At 41.5% G+C, this 22,299-nt stretch overlaps 1 protein-coding gene across 1 annotated transcript in view; it reads right to left on the bottom strand.

Annotated features, from left to right (window-relative positions):
• LOC135496832 (uncharacterized) overlaps nucleotides 1-22,299 on the bottom strand; it is a 160,954-nt gene that overhangs the window by 64,680 nt on the left and 73,975 nt on the right. Inside the window, exons 46-65 of the mRNA XM_064786375.1 lie at nucleotides 22,139-22,278; nucleotides 21,676-21,758; nucleotides 21,107-21,161; nucleotides 20,174-20,383; nucleotides 19,732-19,932; nucleotides 18,732-19,064; nucleotides 18,078-18,296; nucleotides 17,408-17,734; nucleotides 16,377-16,580; nucleotides 14,806-14,882; nucleotides 14,078-14,227; nucleotides 13,691-13,802; nucleotides 12,760-13,059; nucleotides 12,333-12,548; nucleotides 9,236-9,467; nucleotides 8,434-8,554; nucleotides 7,904-8,045; nucleotides 6,810-7,036; nucleotides 4,649-4,808; nucleotides 2,297-2,522 (exon numbers count right to left, since the gene is read on the bottom strand). Coding sequence (XP_064642445.1) covers nucleotides 2,297-2,522; nucleotides 4,649-4,808; nucleotides 6,810-7,036; nucleotides 7,904-8,045; nucleotides 8,434-8,554; nucleotides 9,236-9,467; nucleotides 12,333-12,548; nucleotides 12,760-13,059; nucleotides 13,691-13,802; nucleotides 14,078-14,227; nucleotides 14,806-14,882; nucleotides 16,377-16,580; nucleotides 17,408-17,734; nucleotides 18,078-18,296; nucleotides 18,732-19,064; nucleotides 19,732-19,932; nucleotides 20,174-20,383; nucleotides 21,107-21,161; nucleotides 21,676-21,758; nucleotides 22,139-22,278 — 3,735 coding nt within the window. The remainder of the gene's footprint in view (nucleotides 1-2,296; nucleotides 2,523-4,648; nucleotides 4,809-6,809; nucleotides 7,037-7,903; nucleotides 8,046-8,433; nucleotides 8,555-9,235; nucleotides 9,468-12,332; nucleotides 12,549-12,759; nucleotides 13,060-13,690; nucleotides 13,803-14,077; nucleotides 14,228-14,805; nucleotides 14,883-16,376; nucleotides 16,581-17,407; nucleotides 17,735-18,077; nucleotides 18,297-18,731; nucleotides 19,065-19,731; nucleotides 19,933-20,173; nucleotides 20,384-21,106; nucleotides 21,162-21,675; nucleotides 21,759-22,138; nucleotides 22,279-22,299) is intronic.

Raw genomic sequence — 22,299 nt, 5'->3', positions numbered from 1 at the left:
ATGTATAGGTTGATTAAGTCGTTGGAGGATTGTCTGGCACTACAAGATGATCTTGAAAATGTAGCCCGTTGGTGTAAAACGTGGGGGGTGTGCTTAAATGCAATTAAATGTCAATGTATGAGTATCACCAGGAAGCTTAACCCTACAGTATACTATTACAATATTCATGGTCGTGCTTTAACCAAGGTCGACAACGTTCGGGACCTAGGTGTCGTGGTCAGTAGCGATTTGACTTTCAATTCTCATATAAATCTGACTTTTAAAAAGGCAAATCAGACTTGGGCAACGATTAAGCGTGTGTTTGATAGGAAAAGGAGCCCGAAATTAATGCGTCTGTTATTTGAATCCCTTGTCAGGTCAAAATTGGAATATAATTCCGTTTCTTGGGATCATATCACGAGGGAAAACTTGGTCAAGCTAGAAAGGGTTCAACGCAGAGCCACACGGCATATGTTAGGTGGAGAACTAAGTTACAAAGAGAGGCTCTCTGTTATGTCTATGTTACCTTTGTCTTACAGGCGGGAGATGGCTGACCTCAATTTTTTGCACAATTGCTTTATCGGTAAAATCGATTTGGACACTTCAAAATATATATCTTTTAGAGAAAGGAGGGGTGACCCACTTCTTATACGTGGTGCTAGATGTAGGACGGAGACATATTGCCGGTCGTTTTTTAATCGTGTGGAGGGCACGTGGAATGCCCTGCCTATGAGTGTGCGTTGTGCGGCGAGTCCTAACGCCTTTAAGCGATCCGTCAGGGACTTTTATGAAAGCCAGCTGATGGAGCGTTTTGACCCGGACAACGTGTGCTCATGGGTTCGGCGTTGCAGGTGTCCTTTTTGCCGCTATTAAAAGAATGCTTTTACATTTTTATTAAAATTATTATACTCTTAATAGGGGTCCCGTGAATGGGTCTTAATTGACCCTTTGGCGCTCCCTTTTGGGCACCTAGTTTTACTGTTATTTCGACCATATGTTTTATTTGTATTTTCATCACTGTTGTTTTACTATGTATATAATTTTATGTTGGTGCTCAATAAAGTTGTTGAAATGAAATGAAATGAAATAATTACGGCAGTTTGAGCAATCTCGTCTGTTACTCTATAAACTGTTTATGCAACACTTAATGCTTGTGATTCGCGATTTTTCCTTTAACGTTGCGACTGCTATTTCAGTTTTCCAATCAAAACAATCAACTGTTTTTTTGTGAGCAGGATAGGGGTCCTATCGAACAACTTTTTAAATAGAATCGGTGAGTGAAAATTTCAGCATTACATTTTTTTCTCATTTTGCTGCCATTTACAGACGGCGGAATAGATATTTGTGTAATATTTACCACATACTGGAATTAACACTGTTAAAGCTTGACTAATTTTTATCAACCCAATCAAAAACTGTCGTTAAGTGTGTTCCCGTTTTTTTTTTGACCACCCGGTACATTGTCCAATTAGATGAGTCCGTGGTTGAACGACTTCTGTTAACCAGAGTCTTGCTATAAACACCTCAACAAGAGTAAGTCCCCCTCTAAACAATTGATTATAATTTCTAAAGTATCCACGACAATGGAATGAAAATTGCAGGACATCATTATACCATCATTAGGAGCAATGAGTGAAATGGCAGGGGCATACCTATTTTTATGCATGAATGATCTTCAATTGAATGAAAAAAGTCCCATTTCAAAAATAACAACATTTCGTAGCATGTTTCAGTGGGTATTAAACCACAACTGATTGCATGGTCCATACTGCCAGTCAGTTTCAGCCTTGGTGGATCGGTTCCGTTTATTTGAAGCAGCACGTTTTTCGTTCAATTGAAGATCATTCCTGCGTAATAATAGGCAGGCCATTGTCCTTTTTATCCAGTAATGTTGTTATGACGATGTCCTGCAATTTTCATTGCATTGTCGTGGATACTTTAGAAATTATGACCAATCTTGAAGGGAGGAGGGGAACTTACTTTTTTTGAAGTGCTCATCATGTTTATTGGAAGACTCTGCGTTAACGTAGTATTGCACGAATTCATCAGCTCCGACTAAGATTACGTTATTTTGCCTCTTACCTAGCAGTTGTATTCAGGCGTAGCCTACACGGTATGTTGCCTTTAAGCAAAACCCGCTCGCACCAATGCCTAGATTCCCATCATTCTACTGTTTCATCAAAAGGTTATCAGGACAACTCATGATAACATCAACCATTTGAAACAGCATCCATGGGGGCCGATGGGTCCCAACCGGCATGGCAAATAAATGTAATGCATTATAATAATATTGAGAGCTTTGATAAAGAATAGGTACCGAACGTCCAATGGAAATTTCGAGAAGGCGATTTCAGCTTTGCAGGGAAACCTCAGTTCACAGATGGTGCCTTCAATCCGCAGCTTTCCATATAAAAGAAAGCCAACCGCTACTTCGCCAAAAGCCTCGACACCCATGTATGGAGTACTACTAGCAAAAACCTTCATCTGCAGGACTTTAGCCCCAATTTCTACATCCAGGCCAGCGAAACCGTCTACCTTGAAACCTGAAATCGAATTATATAACTTGAAATAGTTCGACCACTCGAGAAAAGAAAAGATGACAAATGAAGCCATCGGTGAAGAGTTATACAGAGTGGGTTTACAGAGAATTCACGCTGTATCCATGAAACGGGCCATGGCGATTTAGCGGAATATGTGGAAACTGCGGAAAACTGGACAGAGAAGAGTGTGATCACTTTTGGGGTATCTTATTTTTACCCCGGTCGCCACAAAGATCAATCAGGGGTTTCAAGGAGCAGCCAGAACGCGCTCACTTGAACTCTACCAGTAGGGGAACTAAGCAGCGTATCGGCCGGGAGTCGAACCCACGACCTCCTGATCATGAGGCCGAATCTCTTACACTGCGCTACCGCTGCCCCGATTTCAAATAAAGGAAAAACGTTCCACGTTTCGGTGCATTTCTGAGGACAGTTTCATGCAGTTTACAACGTAATTCGGAATGTTCATTTCAGTGTCTGCCAGGTGTACATAACGTTGCTGATGGATGCCACTACCATAACTACTGGAAATGCTTCCATCCGACTATTGTATTCACTACGATTTGTGGTTTCCCTTTATTCAGCGTCCGACAACAGAACTTGATCAATGACGCATAACAACCCACCACTTGCCTCCAAATACTCAACGCTTGCAAATTAGATCTAACTATCTCCAATCTACACAACTGGCCTTCCAACAAGAGAAGACGGTTGGCCCCCCCGGCGGATGGGCTGGTTGGCCCCAAGGCGGATGATGGACACTAGGCCACTTGGTCTTTTGCTATTGCTAGGGTTTATCCTAGTCGAACATGTGCGTTTGTGAACCATAGCCAAATGCCCAAAATACAATCTGATTTCTCCCATGGCCAACTGTACGTGGTCTTCGATCCAGAGCCAGGATATTCCAACACATATACGTACAAGTCGACACCACCAACACCCAAGGAGTGTGAGACGAGTGAACAATAACGTAGTCTTTAAAGAAATCCTGTAGCCAACTAAATGCATACATCACTTCCTAAGATACTTCAACTCAACAACACCTTCAACAGACAATGGCCCTTCAACATTACTGGTATAAGCGTAGGCCCTACATGGAAACACCCACATTTATACCATGCCACTCGCCTCAACACCGTGCGGAGCACGTGTATTTGCTGGTGGTCTTTAAAGAGGTATCTTTTACAGAAGGGGGATACATTGGAATTTAATAAAACTCAACAGCTTAATTGGCTGACTACAAAATGAAAGACTCATGCATTCGCATTCCTGCTATTATGTATAAACAGAAAACAAGATTTCTGATATAATCATGAAAACCGCATTAGAATTGGTGCACTAGTTTGGGAGATATTGAATGAAGAAGGTGTTGATATTAATATGACCAGGACTGTACATGAAATGTACATGTACGTGCGACGAATTACACAGCACTATTTACAGGTAGCCAATTGAATATATGATAAACGTAATATTCGCCACCGTTTTTTTTACTCTCACTACGGCTGATGTGGAAATGGTACCCCAAAAAGGCACGGGATTTGGCTACAAGGGCGGTCTCGTACGAAAATAGCAACATGACATCAAGTTGCCTATGCTCTAGTTTACAACAAGATGTTGGAAAATGTTGCATACTCTAATTTTCAAAATTGCTGTTGGATTTTCATTAAACCGGCGTCAACGCCTGTCCCACTTATTCAATCCATTCAAAAATTCATACCGACCACAACCGGTCCAGAAAAATGCCCGAGGTAACCACATAGGAAATTTTTGCTACAGACACTTTGTACAAAGGTTTGACACGATTGCCTGAATGTTATGATTAATGACGTCGCACAAAGTCCAGACTGGCCCCTGTCAGTATGTCATCATGGGGCACCATGTCGTGGCATATGTACATTTTGCATGAGCATATCCTGCACAAAGTCATCAATTTCGCGAGCGGTCGTAGACAAGAGTGAATGGATTGAAGTGACGGGGCATGGCGTAGAGATTCATACGAGTTAGGTTTAATGAATATCCAAGAAATGAGAGAGATATGAAATATTTATCATCATCTTGGAGCGAACCATAGAAAGCTTGTGGCCACATGTCGCAGAACAAACTCCTCTTTCCAATGAATATAAACTTACTAAAGGTGAGAGGCACTATCCCACCCACAATCCAGCTTTGCGAAAATTTGTAGAATGTGTGATACTTTTTTGGGATGCTGAATGCCATCTTCAGTGTCAGGTCAGGAAGATTCATTTCCTTCGAGTTTCCAGACAGAAATGTGTCAATTAGATCATCATACTGGAAAAAAACAATGACATAGGTGAAGGGCTATATACTCTAAAACCTCGAAGACAAGGAATGAGGCTCCGCCCGCAATCATTACAATGGTTTTGAATGGGGATGGGCAAATAAGTTAGATATTATTCTTTTATCAATGGTATGGGTAAATAGAGTCGCATGTGTTATAATCACGCTCTGATCTTGGCTGACATTGACAGTGAAACGAAATCAACATCACTGGCTATAGTAGGCCCATTTCTTCTAATAAAAGAGATCCATTGTGTCGTTTCTTTAGTTTTAGAATCCCTCCTCCATTGTAATGATTGGGGGCGGAGCCTTATTCCTTGTATTCGAGGTTTTAGAGTATATAATCTAGGTTTCCTACCCGTTGTTGAGGATTACGTTACGTTGCCCCTTTCCATGTAATACATCGCCGTTAAAAGAATTCAGGCCTAGCCAAATTGCATGGTCTTTATACGATTCCTGCTCGTATTTAGGCACAGTCTTATTCAAGGGTCATCACGGCAAATCATGATGGCACCGACCTCCATGAAACACCTTTCATGGTGGCCAATATGCCTAAATGAACCGGCAAGGGCATACATGTATAAACGTTATGAGCAAATCTTGATAGTTGGTATTCCAGAAGAAGAAATATGACTATACTAATAACAGATTGTAGTCCTTTCCAACTTATTATTCACCTCACGATCTTATCTCGTTAAACTGCTCGGCGTCAGTGGGAAAGAATATGTCACCATTTAAAATTATAATACAAAATGGCCTATTATACGTCATGTACGTAAACTGTTAAAATGATTACGAGTAAGGGACACAGTAGAATGCCATTGTCAGAGAGCAGTTAAGACAGCAGTGCATATCCGGCAAGACTGTCCCCTGCACTAATAAGATTTAGGACGGAAATTCTTGCCCGCAGCCACCACAATGTCGAGGACCAACTGTTGGGAACATAGCAGGACCTCGAAACCACAAGCCACTTCATCTCCGCTGCAGGACTGAAGTTATGGTTTAGGCAGGTTGAGCGCAGAAGATGAAGAAAATTGTATCAGCCGATTTGTAAGAGTGCGCGCAGTACTTGACGGGGGTCAAGCAACTTTACACGCGTAACATCAGGCCTTTCTACACGAGGACAGTTGGAACCGGTGTGCAAGGGATAGTAGTCCTAGGGCTGATAGTCCGTGTAACAATAGCCCGCATTGCTAAATGTTTTGGTTAGGGTTAGCGGTACAATAGATCATGCTGGTTAATTGGTCAAATACAATGCTACCGGACTATGACTCCAGGGGGACTATATCCGCTGTCACACCGGCTTCGAGCCAGCTCGAGGCGGGTCAGGATAATTTTTACCGTGTAGAACGAAATCAGAACCGTCTCCAAGTGACCTGACCCGAGGCGCGTTAGCACTGCAGTCTCGAGTCACTTGAGGCGGGTTGGAGCCACTTCAAGAGTCACTTTGCGCACGGTACTAAAATCGAGTAGAGCGGTATATAGCAGTTCGTGAAAACACGCGCCACCATGCGACGGGTTAGTGGTTTGAGTGGCCTGAACTGACCTGGGGCCGGCGATTTGATCCGTCTCCGTGTAGACAGCGGAAAGCCAGTTACAGGTGATCCGGCTTCAAGTGGCTCGAGGTGAGGAGGGCTAAAACCGTCCGTGTAAAAGCAACTAATGTGCATAGTCAGTCAGAACGTCTGACGTGAAAACAACAAATATATACTCTTTTTTCCCCTGCCACATGATGCAAATTTGACGTCCTGACCATTCCAATGATTTTTTTTTCTCATCGGTTTCATTATTCAGAAATGCGGATATCTTAATTATTGTATTTTGGTGCCGTCAAGTCCCTTTGGGATATCATGTCCTTTTACCCCGCGAAGTGATGCACTCAGACGGAGGAAGACAGTTCATTAGATTCGCATCAAAAGCATATGAGTTCTCTCATTAATTAAATTGGATTAAATAATTTGCTTGACCAGTGTTCATTGATTCGATACCTACCACCGCCACAAATAGTTGTTTGATATCATTGAGTAGCTGTAGCACAATCACGGGATCCAGATTCTGAGAGTCGATCATTGCTGTGATTTCCCCGATTGTCATCCCAGCTAACTGAGCTCCAAGCAGATCAACTCCTGCCTTATTTAATCCCTTTCCTGGTGTGAACAAGTCCTTAGAATGACCTGCAATATCTTTTACTGTGCCCAACATTTCCTTGATGTCTTCAGCTGGAAAAGAGCGCCATACACTGAATGGCTCAGCGCAATAAATACATACTGTTTCACAAACTATGACAATGGAAAGTGTTGCAGCTGCTAGTCAAGAATGGCGTAATGGCAACATCTTCACCTGTCATCTCCACGATCTCCGATTCCAGTCTTGGTCGGTCCCAGTGTAGAAGTAGAAAATATCCCCCAGGAAAAAGTGTCCGACCCTTTTGCAATCCGAAGGATTTTGATATGTGGTTCTTTCTAGAGGCTACCAAAAGCTCAACATATTAATCAAAGTACATGATAGAATCGTTTGTTCCCTGCGTTTAAAAACTTCTACATACGTGCAAGTTTGAAATGTCCAAGGAGAGAATGTCCGGGAACAAAGGATTCTATTATGCCCTTTTAGTCTCTGGGGTATTATCAGGCAAGGCCCCATATAACCATGTGCGATTAGACCGATTAAAATTGGGCCGGACACATTTTCCAGTTGGACAGTGTCTACTTCTGCACTGGAACCGACCGAAAATCTAACCCGAGACCTCAGAGATGACAGGCCACAATTTTCAGTGAAAACGTAGAAGAAACCTTCCTGGATTAAAGTGAAACAGTTTGTTTTAATGGATGCAATCTGTACAATATTGTTCTTCTTCTAACGGAGAACATTGGGATAGCGAAAACGCTATAGCCACTGGAAAAAGTTAGTAGATATTGTAAACTAGGCATGAGAGGTGAATAATACCACAAATTGTCCTTGTACTGTTAACTACATGTATATGTATATGTTGAATGCTCTTTATGATAACAACCAAACTTCTCGGAGGTTATTCCAGAGTAATCCTTTTAGGTTAAAAGGTGCGATGTTTCACTCGTTAACCGACTTACCCCCTTCGATTTTCAAGTCTCCGCCACTGCCTCTATTTCCGCTCATGAAGCTTCCAACGCCTTGTCCAGCCATGGCTGCCTTCTGTTCGCGCTGGCCATTCCCCTTCGCCTCTTTTCGGGTTAGACCAACCTTCTTCTGTTGCTAAATAATGGAATAAACGAATACGGTAACGGATATATTTCATGTTTACTGACTTGGAATTTTCTCTCACCTGCATGGCTTAAATGTTCCGAGTTGTAAAATTCATCTTCTGTCACGTCGAACAATACTCATACTGCGGGTTGAGCGAGAGTGCTACACCTTTCAAAACCCAATGAATCAAAGAAAAACAATGTAGGGCAGCGAACGCTGATGAAAATTCAAGAATTCGTTCCGAACTGCCATACAGAGTCGTGATGTGTTTTCCTGTGTGTGACCAAGGCCTATTAAGATGCATGATGAATTCTTAGATTGCACAGATTAAATGCTTGGTTTCCATTTTGTAGCTACCATATTAACGGTACTTGTTTGGACTATCGCTGCTGTTTACCTTCTTAAGGTTGTCAAAATATGCTTTTATTTCTTTGGGACTCTTTCCTTGATTGCTCAGTGCCTTTGTGATTGCCCAGATGTCGTCGCCAGGTCTAGGGCCGCCTTTGGTCAGCAATCCACTGTAGATAAAAAATGCCGTAATCTGCATACCCAAGGTTATTAGGAATCAGTGATATTTCTCTTTCTCGACTCTACAATGTCGATGACGAATAAACCTCATGCATGTAAATGAATCAAACAAATTTGAAACAGAGAGTATTATAATGTCAGCTATATTGACAGGGATATTTGATTTGTATTGGTACGATAATTATTAATATGACTTAATATCGATGGCCAATATTGCTTTAGGCGTCCAGCTCGTGAACGGAAGTTCGAAGGTTCCAGGCCCGCTGGTACCCTTCAGTTTCCGATGTGGCCGCTTGGTTATAGCCGCCAATGGGTACAAACGATTGAAACTGCCTTCTCACCAGGCGCCTGGCATTTTGGATAGGAGGTTGGAAGTAAAGAATTGTTTCATTGTCCAAAAGCTAGCTGGACTTTTATTTGTAGGTAGGGCTGATACTTTAATGAAAAAAACCCTTCCTCTATCACTTAATCCTTGAATAGTGCCCCTTTGCTCCAAATACAACATGCAGCCGACAGGATTTCTTCACTTCCTCCTGTCTTGGGCAGTTCTCTCAACTTCTGTCCATTTCAGCCCTATCGCTATACTATAGCCTCCTCACCATACTAGTAGGCCTACATTGGCTTTTTATGTCACTGAGTACAGTTCAACTGATAGACATGAATTCTCTTACCGCTTGGTTCTGTCGACGTTGTTTTCCAAACTTCTTCGTTTCCTCGAAGGACAATCGACCTGTTTAAAGGTGGCCTCCTTGAGGAATTCTATCTTACTACAAGTCTTGTTATTGGTAAACGGGTCCTTCCAACACCAGTCCAATTCAAGGTTTGCCTTAAATGTGTACCCAGTGTCGCGGAGTGTGTACTTTACAGTAAACATGTTCCCGATTGCTTGCACCTGGCTTTCGGCTGCAAGCGTAGAACAATAATTTTCTTTATTTTACTATGTTTATATGACGTCCTTACAGGAGATAAACATGTATTATCAAAATATGTTTCACTTTAACTTTCCAAAGTTTTGCATGTAGCTATGGCGAGGAGAAGCATGCATAGATAAACCTACGTTACGACAATTAGCTACCTTGTCATTAGTTCCTCAAGCAACTCGACATACAATTATTGAATATTACTTTATCACTAGTTGTAACTATTTTCAACGAAATCAGAATGAATACATTCTCGTATTCCTAATGATTTTCTTAATGAAACGGCCAGGGGCCATTGTGCTCACCGTATAGATATTTGGTGCTTTGGAATTCATCCAGGCTAAGAAACATTGTACATGTATAGTATATAGGTCAAACCAAAGTCGGTATGAAATTTGATGTATCGTTGCTTGGAGTAGGTACCATAAGAATATTATCAAAAACAAGTCACTAATAAACGAGATATTGCACTTTTTACCTATTTTAGTGTTGGCCTCCTGGTGGCCAAGTTGAGTACCAGATCAGATCGAAATTCGTTGTCCGAGGTTACATGACGTAGGGAGTCATGTGTACCAAATTTCAAGTTCATAGCTTTAGTGGTTAAGAAACGTGCCATAGTTACAATCAAACGACCAATGTACGCCATTTGACCTCGGTGACCTTGAAAAGCAGGTCAGATCAAAAACTCATATGATAATTGATGTATCCTTGCTAGGAGAACCTACCATAAAAATGTTATTGAAAACGAATCACTGATAAGCGAGATATCACACTTTCTAGGTTTTCACTTTTGGCCCCCTGGTGGCCAAGTCGAGAAAAAGACCGGACTGAAATTCAGGGTCAGCTGACCTAGGGGGTCCTCTGTACAAAGTCTCAAGTTAATAGCCTTAGGGGTTAACAAACGTTCCACAGTTACGCTCAAATGGCCACTTTTCGCCTTTTGACCTCTGTGACCTTGACAAGTACGTCAAATCAAAAACCTGTACCATATGTGATGTATCCTTGCAAAGAGTATCTACCATAAAATTGTTACCAAAAACTAATCAGTAATAAGCGAGATATGGCACTATTCAAATGTTTGGTTTTGGCCCCCTGGTGGCCAAGTTAAGAATCAGACCGGACCGAAAATCAGTGTCATAGGTCATCTGACATAGGGGGTCATGTGTACCAAGTTTAAAGTTCATAGCTTTAGTGGTTAAGAAACGTGCCATATTAACACACAAACGGCCAATTCACACCATTTGACCTCTGTGACCTTGAAAAGTACGCCACATCGACCTGATTTTTTGTCAACATGTAAAGCTACGTAACAAGTGTCTACATACCAAATTTGAAGACTATAGGACGAATAAAGACAAAACGTGCCCCATCTCGGTGAAACTTTAGAGTTTGACCTCTGTGACCTTGGCAAGTAGGTCAAATCCCGTATAAAAAACTCGTATAATATGTGATGTATCCTTGCTAGGGGTACCCACCATAAAATTTTTAGCAAAAACAAATCAGTAACAAACGAGTTATCGCATTTTTTAAGTTTTTGGTTTTAGCCCCCTGGTGGCCAGGTGAAGAATCAGACCGGACCGAAATTGACTGTCAGAAGTCATGTGACCTAGGTCATAATGTGTACAAAGTTTCAAGTTCATAGCACAAGCGGTTAAGAAATGTGCCACACATGATACGGACGACGACGGACACAGGGCTATCGTATAGACTCCCACAACGGTGAGCCAAAAAGCTGAACAAACCGAACTACCAACATGAAGATCAATTTTGGAAATATCGATCGCTAATGTTCTTAAACGAACACCGAGAACTCACTTCAAAACCAGCTCACGCGATTCAAGGTACAAACCATGACCTCGTCATCTCAACACAAATGATGATTTTTCTGAAATACTTAAGTTCTTTCTGATTCAATATACGTCAATGTGATGAAATTATGACTAAGTCATTTTGGCACTTTATGTCAAATGAAATATTTTCATCCAAGTTAATTATCTCACGAGACGAGATGATGCAGAAACTCTGGAAACGCTATGCGGCAAATTATACAATGTCTATGTGCCGCCACTGGGAATTTAACCAGGATGCATTGAATACCTGCTGTATTATCAAGCGCGCGTATGAATACAGTGTAATACATCCGCGCGTATGAATTCATAGCTATCACAGTTACGCCCCTATAGTATAGTACAAGGAACTAAAAATGGGTATCTCTGCCTGGTGTAAAAGTCGCTAAGGAACCAGAATACTCCCTGACGAGAATTATCGTGAGTCACCCAACTGGTAATCCATTATTGATTCGAACAGGGATCTCTGTCACTTATAACCTTCCATAGTCTAACCGATCGTTCCACTGCACTGAGCCATTGTCTATCCGATCGTTCCACTGTTCTATATTTGAAGCGATTATTGTAGCTTGGAGGTTTTTGTACAAACAAAACAGGTCGGCCTCGAGACCAGTGTGAGCTAAACTGGCTGTTTCTCGCCATGCCTCAGTGGCTTAGACGAATTCCGTGATGCAGAACATATTTCACGATTAAATTTTCGAGGGATTGCCTTCACTGTCCTTCTCAACCGGCGGTTTCTTTGTTGGGCTTTTTCTTTGTTTGTTCGTTAGAATAAAGCTCCAAGTTGTGGCGATTAAGCTAGCTGGTTTAAGATGATTCATTGGTATGCATTAGCGATTATGTATTAGCGATATTTTTCGATGTGAAATGTGGTTGGGTAGTTTCGTTCGTTCAGCTTTCAAATGTGTCCTTGGTCACGGTATTTTACACTGGCATGTTCCTGCAAAGGTTGATCATATTCATATGTCTGCTGTTGCAAACAAAACTACATAAAATCTTACCATAAATATGTTCATCCAGAGTTACTGTGTACTCCTTATTTTCAAGCCCGAAGTGGAGTTCCTTCTTGCATTGGTTAATGTAGAAGAAGAACGTAATCTGAAGCTTGCTGATGTGGAGGTCGAGTTCGAAACAACACTGGATTCCAAGGCAGTCAGGCCGAAGTTCGCAGTGGTTTTGAGTAAAGATGGGTAGGTACAAGTAAGGACTCGCACAAGCTGAAATTAAGTTAAGCATTCAATTGAGGTGCATCTGAAATAGACTGCACAATACATGTATATCGATAATCTTAAACGATTCAGCATGCCCAGGTATAGCCTGTAGCGCAAAAGAAGGTTGTCTAAGCGATTCTTTTCTTATCATCTGCTCAAACATATCATTTCTCCTCAACGCATGTTAATACGCAGCTCCCATACTCTATTCACTTACACCTAGAATGTCTCTGAACAACGCAAGGTTTTGGTTTGAAGAAGTCCAGCCCAACACCAAGGATATTGTACATCAAGGATCCATAGTTTTGGGCGCTTGGCCACGAGATGCTAAAGTTCCCAGGTAAACCTTCACAGAAAGGAATTGGCATGGTGTTCTGCTTAAGTATCCCCATGGTCACGCATGCACTGTCCAGGCAAAGTTGAAGGTCGAGGTCAAAGATGAATTCCTTCTTGTTGTTTGAGACGTCGATGGTGTATATTATAGTGATATGGCCTATCTTCATCTTCTGCTGCGTGCCTGAAGAAATGAATAACATGCTGCTCATACTTGACTAGCCACTATCTAACGAATATGGCTCATTTACCAAATAACGACTGGTGATATATATGAAGAACCTCATCAATTAGTATACTGGCCGTTGACGTTTCCTTTACGATAAAAACACACTCTGTTGAACTGCAGTCATCTATATTAATACTAGAACTGGTAAAAGCCTCTTTATGTCTATTATCGGCTTAACCACTGGATGGAATCTCCTAATTTTTCGTATGTGGATGTAGATTTACCCGTGAAGCCATTCAGCTACGTCTCCAATCCATATACAGCACAACATGTGTTTTTCGGGTGTTTTTTTCGTATGAACATCCTGAGATCGGGTGTTTTTTTCGTATGAATTGCTGGCCAGGCTACGAAGCCCGACACCTGAGTTATAAATGCAAGATCGCCCAAGCAATTCTAGGAATGCTGGTGGTCTAATAGTAAAGACACTGACCTAACAGCAACCCAGCAACCCGAGTTTGATCGATTTGTATCTTTATTTTTTCCTTGATTCTTATCATTTTAAGGATCAATTTAAGGTGGTCGATAGGCGTTTACTGGCAAATGCAAGATATCGCATTGATGATATATATGAAAATGCTAAACTCACCAAATGTGTAACCAGTTAGCGATCTGTTGTAATGTACCCTCTCAAAGCCGATGGATAGGCTGAATTCACATGGATCTAAGATCGCCCAAACCTTGAAGTTTCTCTTGACGGCCTGCAAAAGATAATACAAAGAATAGTAGATATTTACGGCCATGGAGGTACCCAATAACAATAATGATAACGGCGGTACAGACGGTAAACATTGATTCTTTCTGTGAAGCTAATGCTAACTGTACATCCTAGCCTACCCTAATTCCAAACCTATCACTTAGATCGAGTAAGACGCAATGCATGAAGTGTCTGCAACTGATGTATGAATAAAAAAGTATCATATCTGTGATAAGGGTAATGGCTTTATTTTTCAGTAATGATGTCCACACTTCTTACCTTTAAATCCAATGAGGCACTACAAATGATACCAGTGCATTGTTGTGATGGTTGGCACTTGATGTTCAGTGGGAGCGCAGGAAGCCTGATGTAAGGGCACACGACTGTTGAAATTGCGGGCAGATTGAACTCGGTTCCAAATAGTGTATGCTAAAATATAAAATGAATAGTTGATACCGCCACGAGAAAGTTGTTCTTGAGTTTCAAAGAATACATCGCGTCTGCTTTCATCCTATACACCGATAATGTATATTTCCACCGAAGTGGCTATACTGGCAATAATAATCTTCTTGGTAAATATTATGTCCTTGCCGAAATCATTCTACCCATCTTGTTTTTAAAAGCTCTTATCAAGTTTCCAAACCCAAAAAATCTTACGTATTCGAAAATTTCATCGGGGTTGGTTTATTTAGGGCAACGATCTGAGTCAAAGAATGCGTTTGATCTGATCGTTTGGATATCAAGAGCCTTAGAGGACTGAATCATCGGCAGAAGTCGGGACATAATTTCAAGATGTTGCATCAGGTTACACTTGCGCCTTGGCAAGTAACCAATGTAACCAAGCCGTAACTAGACGATCCTTATTCATGCGCATGCATAAACGGATGCAAAATGAAAAATTGGAAATTTTGTTCGAATTTTCGCCGACCGCGGTGCAAATTCAAAGTGCTCAAATTACGCGCGGTAAATGAAATGGTGTGTTCATTGCCAATACATAATGTGCATACCTGTTCCACTCCCAGTCTGTTTAACAGTAGCGAACTTGCTACTTTACGCAATATCCCATTGATTTCTATCGGATCAGCTGCAAAAAGAAGAACTTTGTTGAACCATCCTTAGATAGATACACAGAAACTAGGTAAATTTCCTTTCATTTCTATTCCACTTCAATTACAAATGCAACATTGACGAACTTTCATACGTACATAGCATCAGCATTACCACAGGCCTAATAATTACAAGATCCAAATTGTTCAGCACTTATAACACGGTTGCGATTCAGATCAACTTACCGTTTACTGACCACAAAATCAGCACATTAGTATCCGTCGGTTAATTTGAAAGTAGTAACCTACGAGTATGGTATAGTCTGAGCCAGAATGGCATTGATCAATAGATCATTACAAAGAATGTGTCCAGGGGCTCTACCAGCGCAACCAGTGCAGTGCCCAGCCCTCAATAACCAAGCAGAGTTTCTTTTTATAGCCCCAGTCTCCAGCACGATATGATATATTGCATGTTTTCAAATTCCAAAATGTTGAAAGCCCTTTTGGCCCACAGGAAGTGAAAGGAATATGGTGCAGTTGCGGCCGAATTACAATGTCTCTTCTCAAAGACATCATTCAAAACGACATTTTTCTCTAATGTGGTGTCTAGACCTTCTCCTCTAAATATTAAATTCACGAACATATTTTGCCCCTTCTCTCGTAGTTGAAATAATCCCGGCCTTGCCCATTTCACGCCATTTCGCCCTTAAACAAAGCCTGCTCGCACCAATGACTAAATCCCTACGTTCTACTGTCATATCAAACGGTAATCAAAGCAAATCTTAATAGCATCGACCCCCTAGGAACAGCTTTTATGGGGTCAATAGGCCTAAAACACCAAGAGCAACTATTAGCAAGTTTCCGCATCGCTTACGATTACGATTACGATTTCGATTTCAAAGTCGTAATCGTAATACTCTCAAAACCGGTGTGATGTTTTTGAGTGTTTCTGTTTTTGAGTGTTTCCCCTCATTGTTTGGGAACGCTCAAAAATAGATTGACAAGTTTTCCTGTGTATCCCCCCTATTGAAAAGTCGTGGTCTCTCTAGCTGCCTATTGTTTGGAAACACTGACACATGGGAAACAACCACAGATGTTACACCGGCATGAACCAGAAATTTTGTTTCCGCATTCACACCAACGACTTGGTGTACTGTAGTATAGGCCCTATACTCTGCTCTCATGCTCTGGGTGCACTTTTCTCGGCGCTAAAACATGATCAAAATCGCCGTCGATCACATTAATGCAGTTCCTATGTTTGACAGATATGTTGTGAAGTATTCTTCAATGAATATTTCACCCTGAATTTGATATGTAGCGTGGAAAATAGGCTTTTCGCTAATCCATGTAATCATTTTTCGACTTACGAAGATCAGCCGGAATCCTCGTAAGAACGAGACCAAAGTACCATCGACGATTTCGCTGGGGATGACGTAGCACCAAAAATCGATGACGTCAAACACAAATGTAATCGTAATCGTAATCGTTAGCGATGCGGAAACTCCCTATTGACTCAAGTTACGTTTACTTACACGAAAGCCATTGGAAAGATCCATCTTTGCCACAGAAAGGTATTGGCATCATGGCTTTGTCGATGACCACGATATCAGGCAGACACTTGCCATCGAGGCAGAGGACAACCTTCAGTGTGAAGATGATGTCACGGTTGTCTACAGTCTTGTCTACAGTGTACTTCAAGGTGATGGCACTTCCGATTTTCTCCAGGAATTCGTGACCTGCATAAGATCATCCATACATGTGTGTACAGAGTGGCTCAATAAAAATGTTACACTTACAAAATGGTTAATATCTCTTATAATTTGGCATTTACCTCAAGCATACATGTACTTGAAGAGCAAGCTCTCTCGATTAATTTGACACCAGCAGATTAGAGTAAATGCCAAAATAATAAAAGATATTAACAATTTTGTAAATGTAATATTTTTATTGAGCCACTTATGGCTTTGATCGCAACCTATGACAGTAAAGCAGGAGGTATTTGACTTCTCACGTGAAGAATACCTTTTTCTCAAAGATATACTCTTGTTTCTCGCTCCTGTCCAGCCAGATCTCTACAATGCACATTTCTAGGCCCGTAACGGGATAATGTTTAGGCCTTCTATAATCCTCTAGTATTTGAATGTGAATAGCAATAGTTGTAGGCGGAAATTGAATGGGGTTTAGATGTTGGGTGGCTTACACCTATTTAGGCCTAAAGAAACTTACTCCAGTCGTGGGCCTACCAAAATGTACACATACACTGGCTTACTACAGTGGACGTTAGGCGTGCGAAACTGGAGTTTAGTCACGATATGTGACTCTAATTGTGCCCCTAGTAATAAGAAACGCTAGTGAAACCAACTGCAATTTTTTTTTCGCTCCAGCATTGCTTGCGACAATTATCGCAGCGATGGTTAGCGCCAAACCTCTTGCATACGGGTATAAAGTGATCGTTTGACATATTTAGGCCGAATGCAGGTCAGAGCGATGACCGAGCTTGTCACATGATATAATTATCGCATGCCAGATCTAGAGCAACAAAAGTAGCCGTAGGTCAACTCACCCCACAAACTTAAGGACAATGTCTTCTTCATCACCCATTTCTCAAATCCGAGGGAGAAGGTGAACTTGCATGGATCGATCACAATCCATGCTTTGAATGACCTCTTGACAACCTTTAGATCTAGTGCAAGGCAGGCTTCGATCCCGGTGCACGTGTCCATCACGTGCAGTGAGAGACCAGAGGGCAGTTTCTTTGGCAGGGTAAACTGTGGGCAAAGCTTGTTGTTGTCGATGGCAAAAGGTGTGCAGCTTGACTGCTCCAGGAGCCTGGTGTCAACTCCAATTCTGCTTAAGACTATTGCACTGGCCTGTTTGAAGAACTGGCGAGCTGTAACAGAAAGAGAAAAGAAGTCAGTAGAGAATACGATCACGCCCTAAACGCCTTCAAGACAGCGACCATTTAGATGGTTGATATTCAATAGGAAATGAATAGTTGCTTCGTCAACTGTGTGGTTACGTTTGACGACGTGTTAATGTTTCGGGTTTGATATTCTTAACGCACCACGCGATCACGTGACCGGAATTCAGCAGATTTCCTGCACGGTTTAGTTCCCCGAGATCTGACTATAATGCTAGACCACAGGCATTGAAGCGTCATCAAAACGTCAAACAGTTATATCCCTTCTGGCTTCGAAAATGTCCATTGGATCGGAAAAATATGTGTCACTTACGATCCTGCCAGGTAACACGAGGCGATGTTCCTGTCGTCTGGCTGCAGATGGGGATTGGTATCTTGGCTTTATCGAAGAGCACAATCGGTGGTATGCTGATGGAAAACTTGTCCAGTTTGATGGAAAACTTGACGCTAAGTTGAAAGTATCTATTTTCGACTAGGCTGATTGTGTATTCCATGTTGATGGTATCGGCAATGTTCTTCTTCTCTGACTGACCTAAAACAGAGCGAGAGAGGCTGAGAAGCCGTTCGGCGGCTTCGACTTGGCATTTTACTGCCAATGAAACCAGTCTCTGTATCATTTTGTACCTATACGTGGTTAGGACCAGTTGTCAATAGCAGTGATCTTCTGTGGATTGAGATTATCTTTTTTACATGTCACGGAAACATTGCACAATTAATAAATTGCTTTCCATATTTTGATTTTTGTCTGAGGGTGTATATCTGATTGAACATGACTTTATTTGGCCCTGGCGTTATTGTGTTTGACAAGTTATTTCAGATAACTTTTGTTCACACTACATCGCAAGGTCTGGAAACATTCAGTAAAATAACGGATTTCAACCTTCCTCACAGCAGAGCGGTATGAAGAGTGAAATCTGATGAGTTACGTGACATATTATTTACTGTGCAACTTCACTGTATAGCTTACCCCAATTGTAATCAAAGAGTGTGTCATTGAACATCCACTTCTCAAACCCGAACGAGAAGACGAACTTGCATGGATCCAGGAGAGCCCAAGACTTGAACGACCACTTTGCTATCCTCATCTGAACATCAAGGCAACATTCAATACCAGTGCAGTATCTACTTAACTTGCATCTTGCGAAGCTTGGCAGGTTTGGAAGACTGAAGTAGGGACATGTTGCCCCCGTCGGGATAGTGCACGCCTTGTCCCTAAAGAAGTTCTTTCCAACCCCCAATAGGTCCTTGCTCGTCTCCAATGCCTTGTTGTATAACCAGTTCTTCATCTGTGCTGGATCAGCTGAACACAAAAGACATATAGGATGTACCATAAGCATGATAAGGGAAGATGTACACAGAAGCAATGTAATCAGCAACTACGAAATGCAGCGGGACAGGCGGGAAACAAACTGCGTAGCAAAATCACCTAAGACATAATTATGGTTGCATACATGTAGGTCATTTTGCATTGTAGCCGTTCATATAGCTACTCTATCTAATGAACTTCACACGCCTTAAAACAATTTTTCATCTTCAGAATTCTGAATTATTAAGAGGCGAGTCAAGACATAGTCCGTCGTCGGTAGCAAATCTATCTGTTCTACGGTTGTACATGCGAGAGTTTCGTGGTCACGATTGTGTTCTTCAGCCAATTATCATCTTCTCCATTCTTCATTAAGTGAGCAATTTTTCAAAAATCAAAAATGGCGTTTTTGACTCATTTGTAAAGAGCCAGGGTCAGGGAGGTGAAATGCAGGTGTTTCCTTGAAGCGGCAGTGGTGTCCTGTTTGTAGATTAAAAATTCGGCGACAGGCGATGATCTGACTCCAGGGAATGTATACCAAAATTTGCAATAAATGGTTTTCATATAAATTAAGGAGTGGGAGGTGTTGTCAAAGCTTTACAGGTCGGGTTGGGGACGACAGTACACACGGTTTTCCACTATTAGTACAAGACAATCCACTTACTCGATGGCCAAACGAGAGTCCCACCATCATCAACGTAAGGCATTGGTAGAGGTGCTTTATCCAGTAGCTGAACTTGAGGTGAGCAGTGGTGGTCGAGGCATATGCGGATACCGACGGTTGTGACCAGCTGGCCTTTGTCGTTCGTCTCAAGTTTATATGTCACTCCGAGGGCATTTCTGACGAAAAATGTGTTTTCTTTTCCTGGAAATAATCAATGGAAGTGTTTTTAGTAAGTCAACCGAAATACAACGTTCTTGAAATGTTATGTTTTCCCACTTAGCATTGCAATATTACATGTATTAATGTGAAAAACGTAATACAGGTCTGTCCTCATTTAAATTGCGAGACAGGTGCAGCTAAAGCCTCAACGCTAAATATTGTACATTTGAAAAAATACATTAACACTACTACATTGCAACAAGGCTGTTTTAGAATTACTCACCAAAGTTTTCGAATATAAATTTCTTCATCACTAACTTTTCCACACCAATTCTGAACTCAAAAGTCTTGGGATCGACCTCCGCATAGGCTTTGAAGTTATATTCCAGGGACAAAATCTTAAATTTGATGCACGCCTGGATGCCAAGGCAGTTTGGGTTGATGATGACGCGGACATTGTTCGAAAGCGATTTTGGAAGTGGGATATTGCAGGCTGAAAAGGAAAGAATCGAATTTAAACTATTTACATGCACCATGTGACGTGATGGTATTGCGGGGTGGGGGGGGGGTGGTCGGTGGTCGTATGTTATCTATGCTACATGTATTTACTTTATGATATGTAGATGAATATGAATACGAACTAGTATAGCAAATGAGTACAACGATAGACATTGGCCACCATTCTGTGTAACATGGCCTACATTACTACCTAGAGGTTATTGGGTAGTTATGTCGTAGTAGTGACATTGACTGCTTAAATATTCAAATGACCACCAATATACCCAATCCTGAGTTTCAGGCTTTTTTACTCCTAAGTTACATACAAAACCAAAAGTTAAAATTTTATGTGTTCATCATCATGAGCTAATGAGAAAATGACATGTGATAGCGAGTGACGTCATCGATATTTATGTGAATTGTTATTAACTAATCATAGTGCAAGTTAACAAGGATCCTTGACCAATGTTGTAGTCGGTAGGTGCATGTGAGAAGGATTCTTCCCAGTTAAGGACATGGTATTTCTAAACCCCAAAACAATCAAAAAAGAACATGCTGGGACCTTTTTTCCAGGGGCCTGGACATCGTCTACTGTCACAATGTTATTTCGTTTTCTCTGGCATGTCTGGTCAGGTGATATTTTGGTGCATACCGTACTTAACATACTCTCTGCATCCTTAGTGCAAAATGGCTCTATACAAGAAGAATAGGTACTCACCATTGCTTGAAGGTGGAGAAGATGGGAGCGGACAAGGTTTGTTATCGAAGAAGTCCTGAAGTGGAAGGTTAAAGATCTCAGCAAGACGATCATAATAAACCATTGAAAATATTGGTCACCACGTCTTTAGAATGTTACTGCGATCCAAAAAAGGTTTCGGGTATGACGTGTACATTTGGCTTGTTTTTAGCAGAATTGTTTAGTACGGACGTTTAGACGTCCGGGCTTCGTTTGTTCCCAACGTACCTGTGCGTCAAAAAGACTTATAAAGTACCCCGCCGTTTTGTTTGTGACATTGTCTTCAAAAGCCTGACTTAGGATGTATTCGAAAATACGACTACACTTAGTGCACCTCGTCCACTATCAATACACATTCGGTTTATTACGTATTTTCAATGACATGAGTGATAGATACGGCGATAATGTGAAATGCATACAGGCTTTTTTGATTGAAGGAACAAGAAGGGGCTCTGACGATAACAGCCCACCAAAACAGATTCTGAGACAATTTGCACCATGGGAACTGACATGATCTTTCACGACGTTACCAACATGACAAATGACCTTACCAGAGTCAGATCCAATCGTTTCATGACAATACTCGTAATCGAACCGCCCAAGAAACGTTTTAATTCACTCGCGGAAGGCGCTCCTGAATAAAGAGAGAGAATAACATTATTAAACACTATATGGAACGAGTCTGGTACCCACTCTGACGGCATGGAGCGTGTTCGTCAGTGAAAGAGTCTTGCCAGCGGTCCCGCTTTATGAACTGGTCTGATTCTACTTTGACACAAAAAGAGACAGATGAACCACCATTTTATTGACATGATGTCTATTAGCATACAATTGCTTGGTAGCCTACAGCCTTTTCCTCTTTTTGTTTGATGCCCCCTTACGATAGAGCCAAGGATTGACAGTTCTAGTTATAAATGTGGCTCTCCACTTAAACCATTTATCAATAGTATCAGGGGGGGGTCTGTATCTGGGGGGGGGGGGGGAGGCATGCCATTCTAAGGCAAGGGTACTCACTCCAATCCACGTTCTTTATAACCTGCGGGATCTTGAAGTCTTCCAGAGCGCGCAGTTCCACTACCTCATCGTGAAGTTTCATCTGGAGATCAAGGTAGATCGAAAGCATCTTTGTTTCGTTTATCTTTGTCACTTTGAAACTGAAAGAACATTTTGAGATG

Source organism: Lineus longissimus, chromosome 12 (assembly GCF_910592395.1).
Source record: "Lineus longissimus chromosome 12, tnLinLong1.2, whole genome shotgun sequence".
NCBI classification, from domain to species: domain Eukaryota; kingdom Metazoa; phylum Nemertea; class Pilidiophora; order Heteronemertea; family Lineidae; genus Lineus; species Lineus longissimus.
The sequence above is the reverse complement of the archived record's forward strand: the minus strand, read 5'-3'. Positions and strand labels throughout refer to the sequence as shown.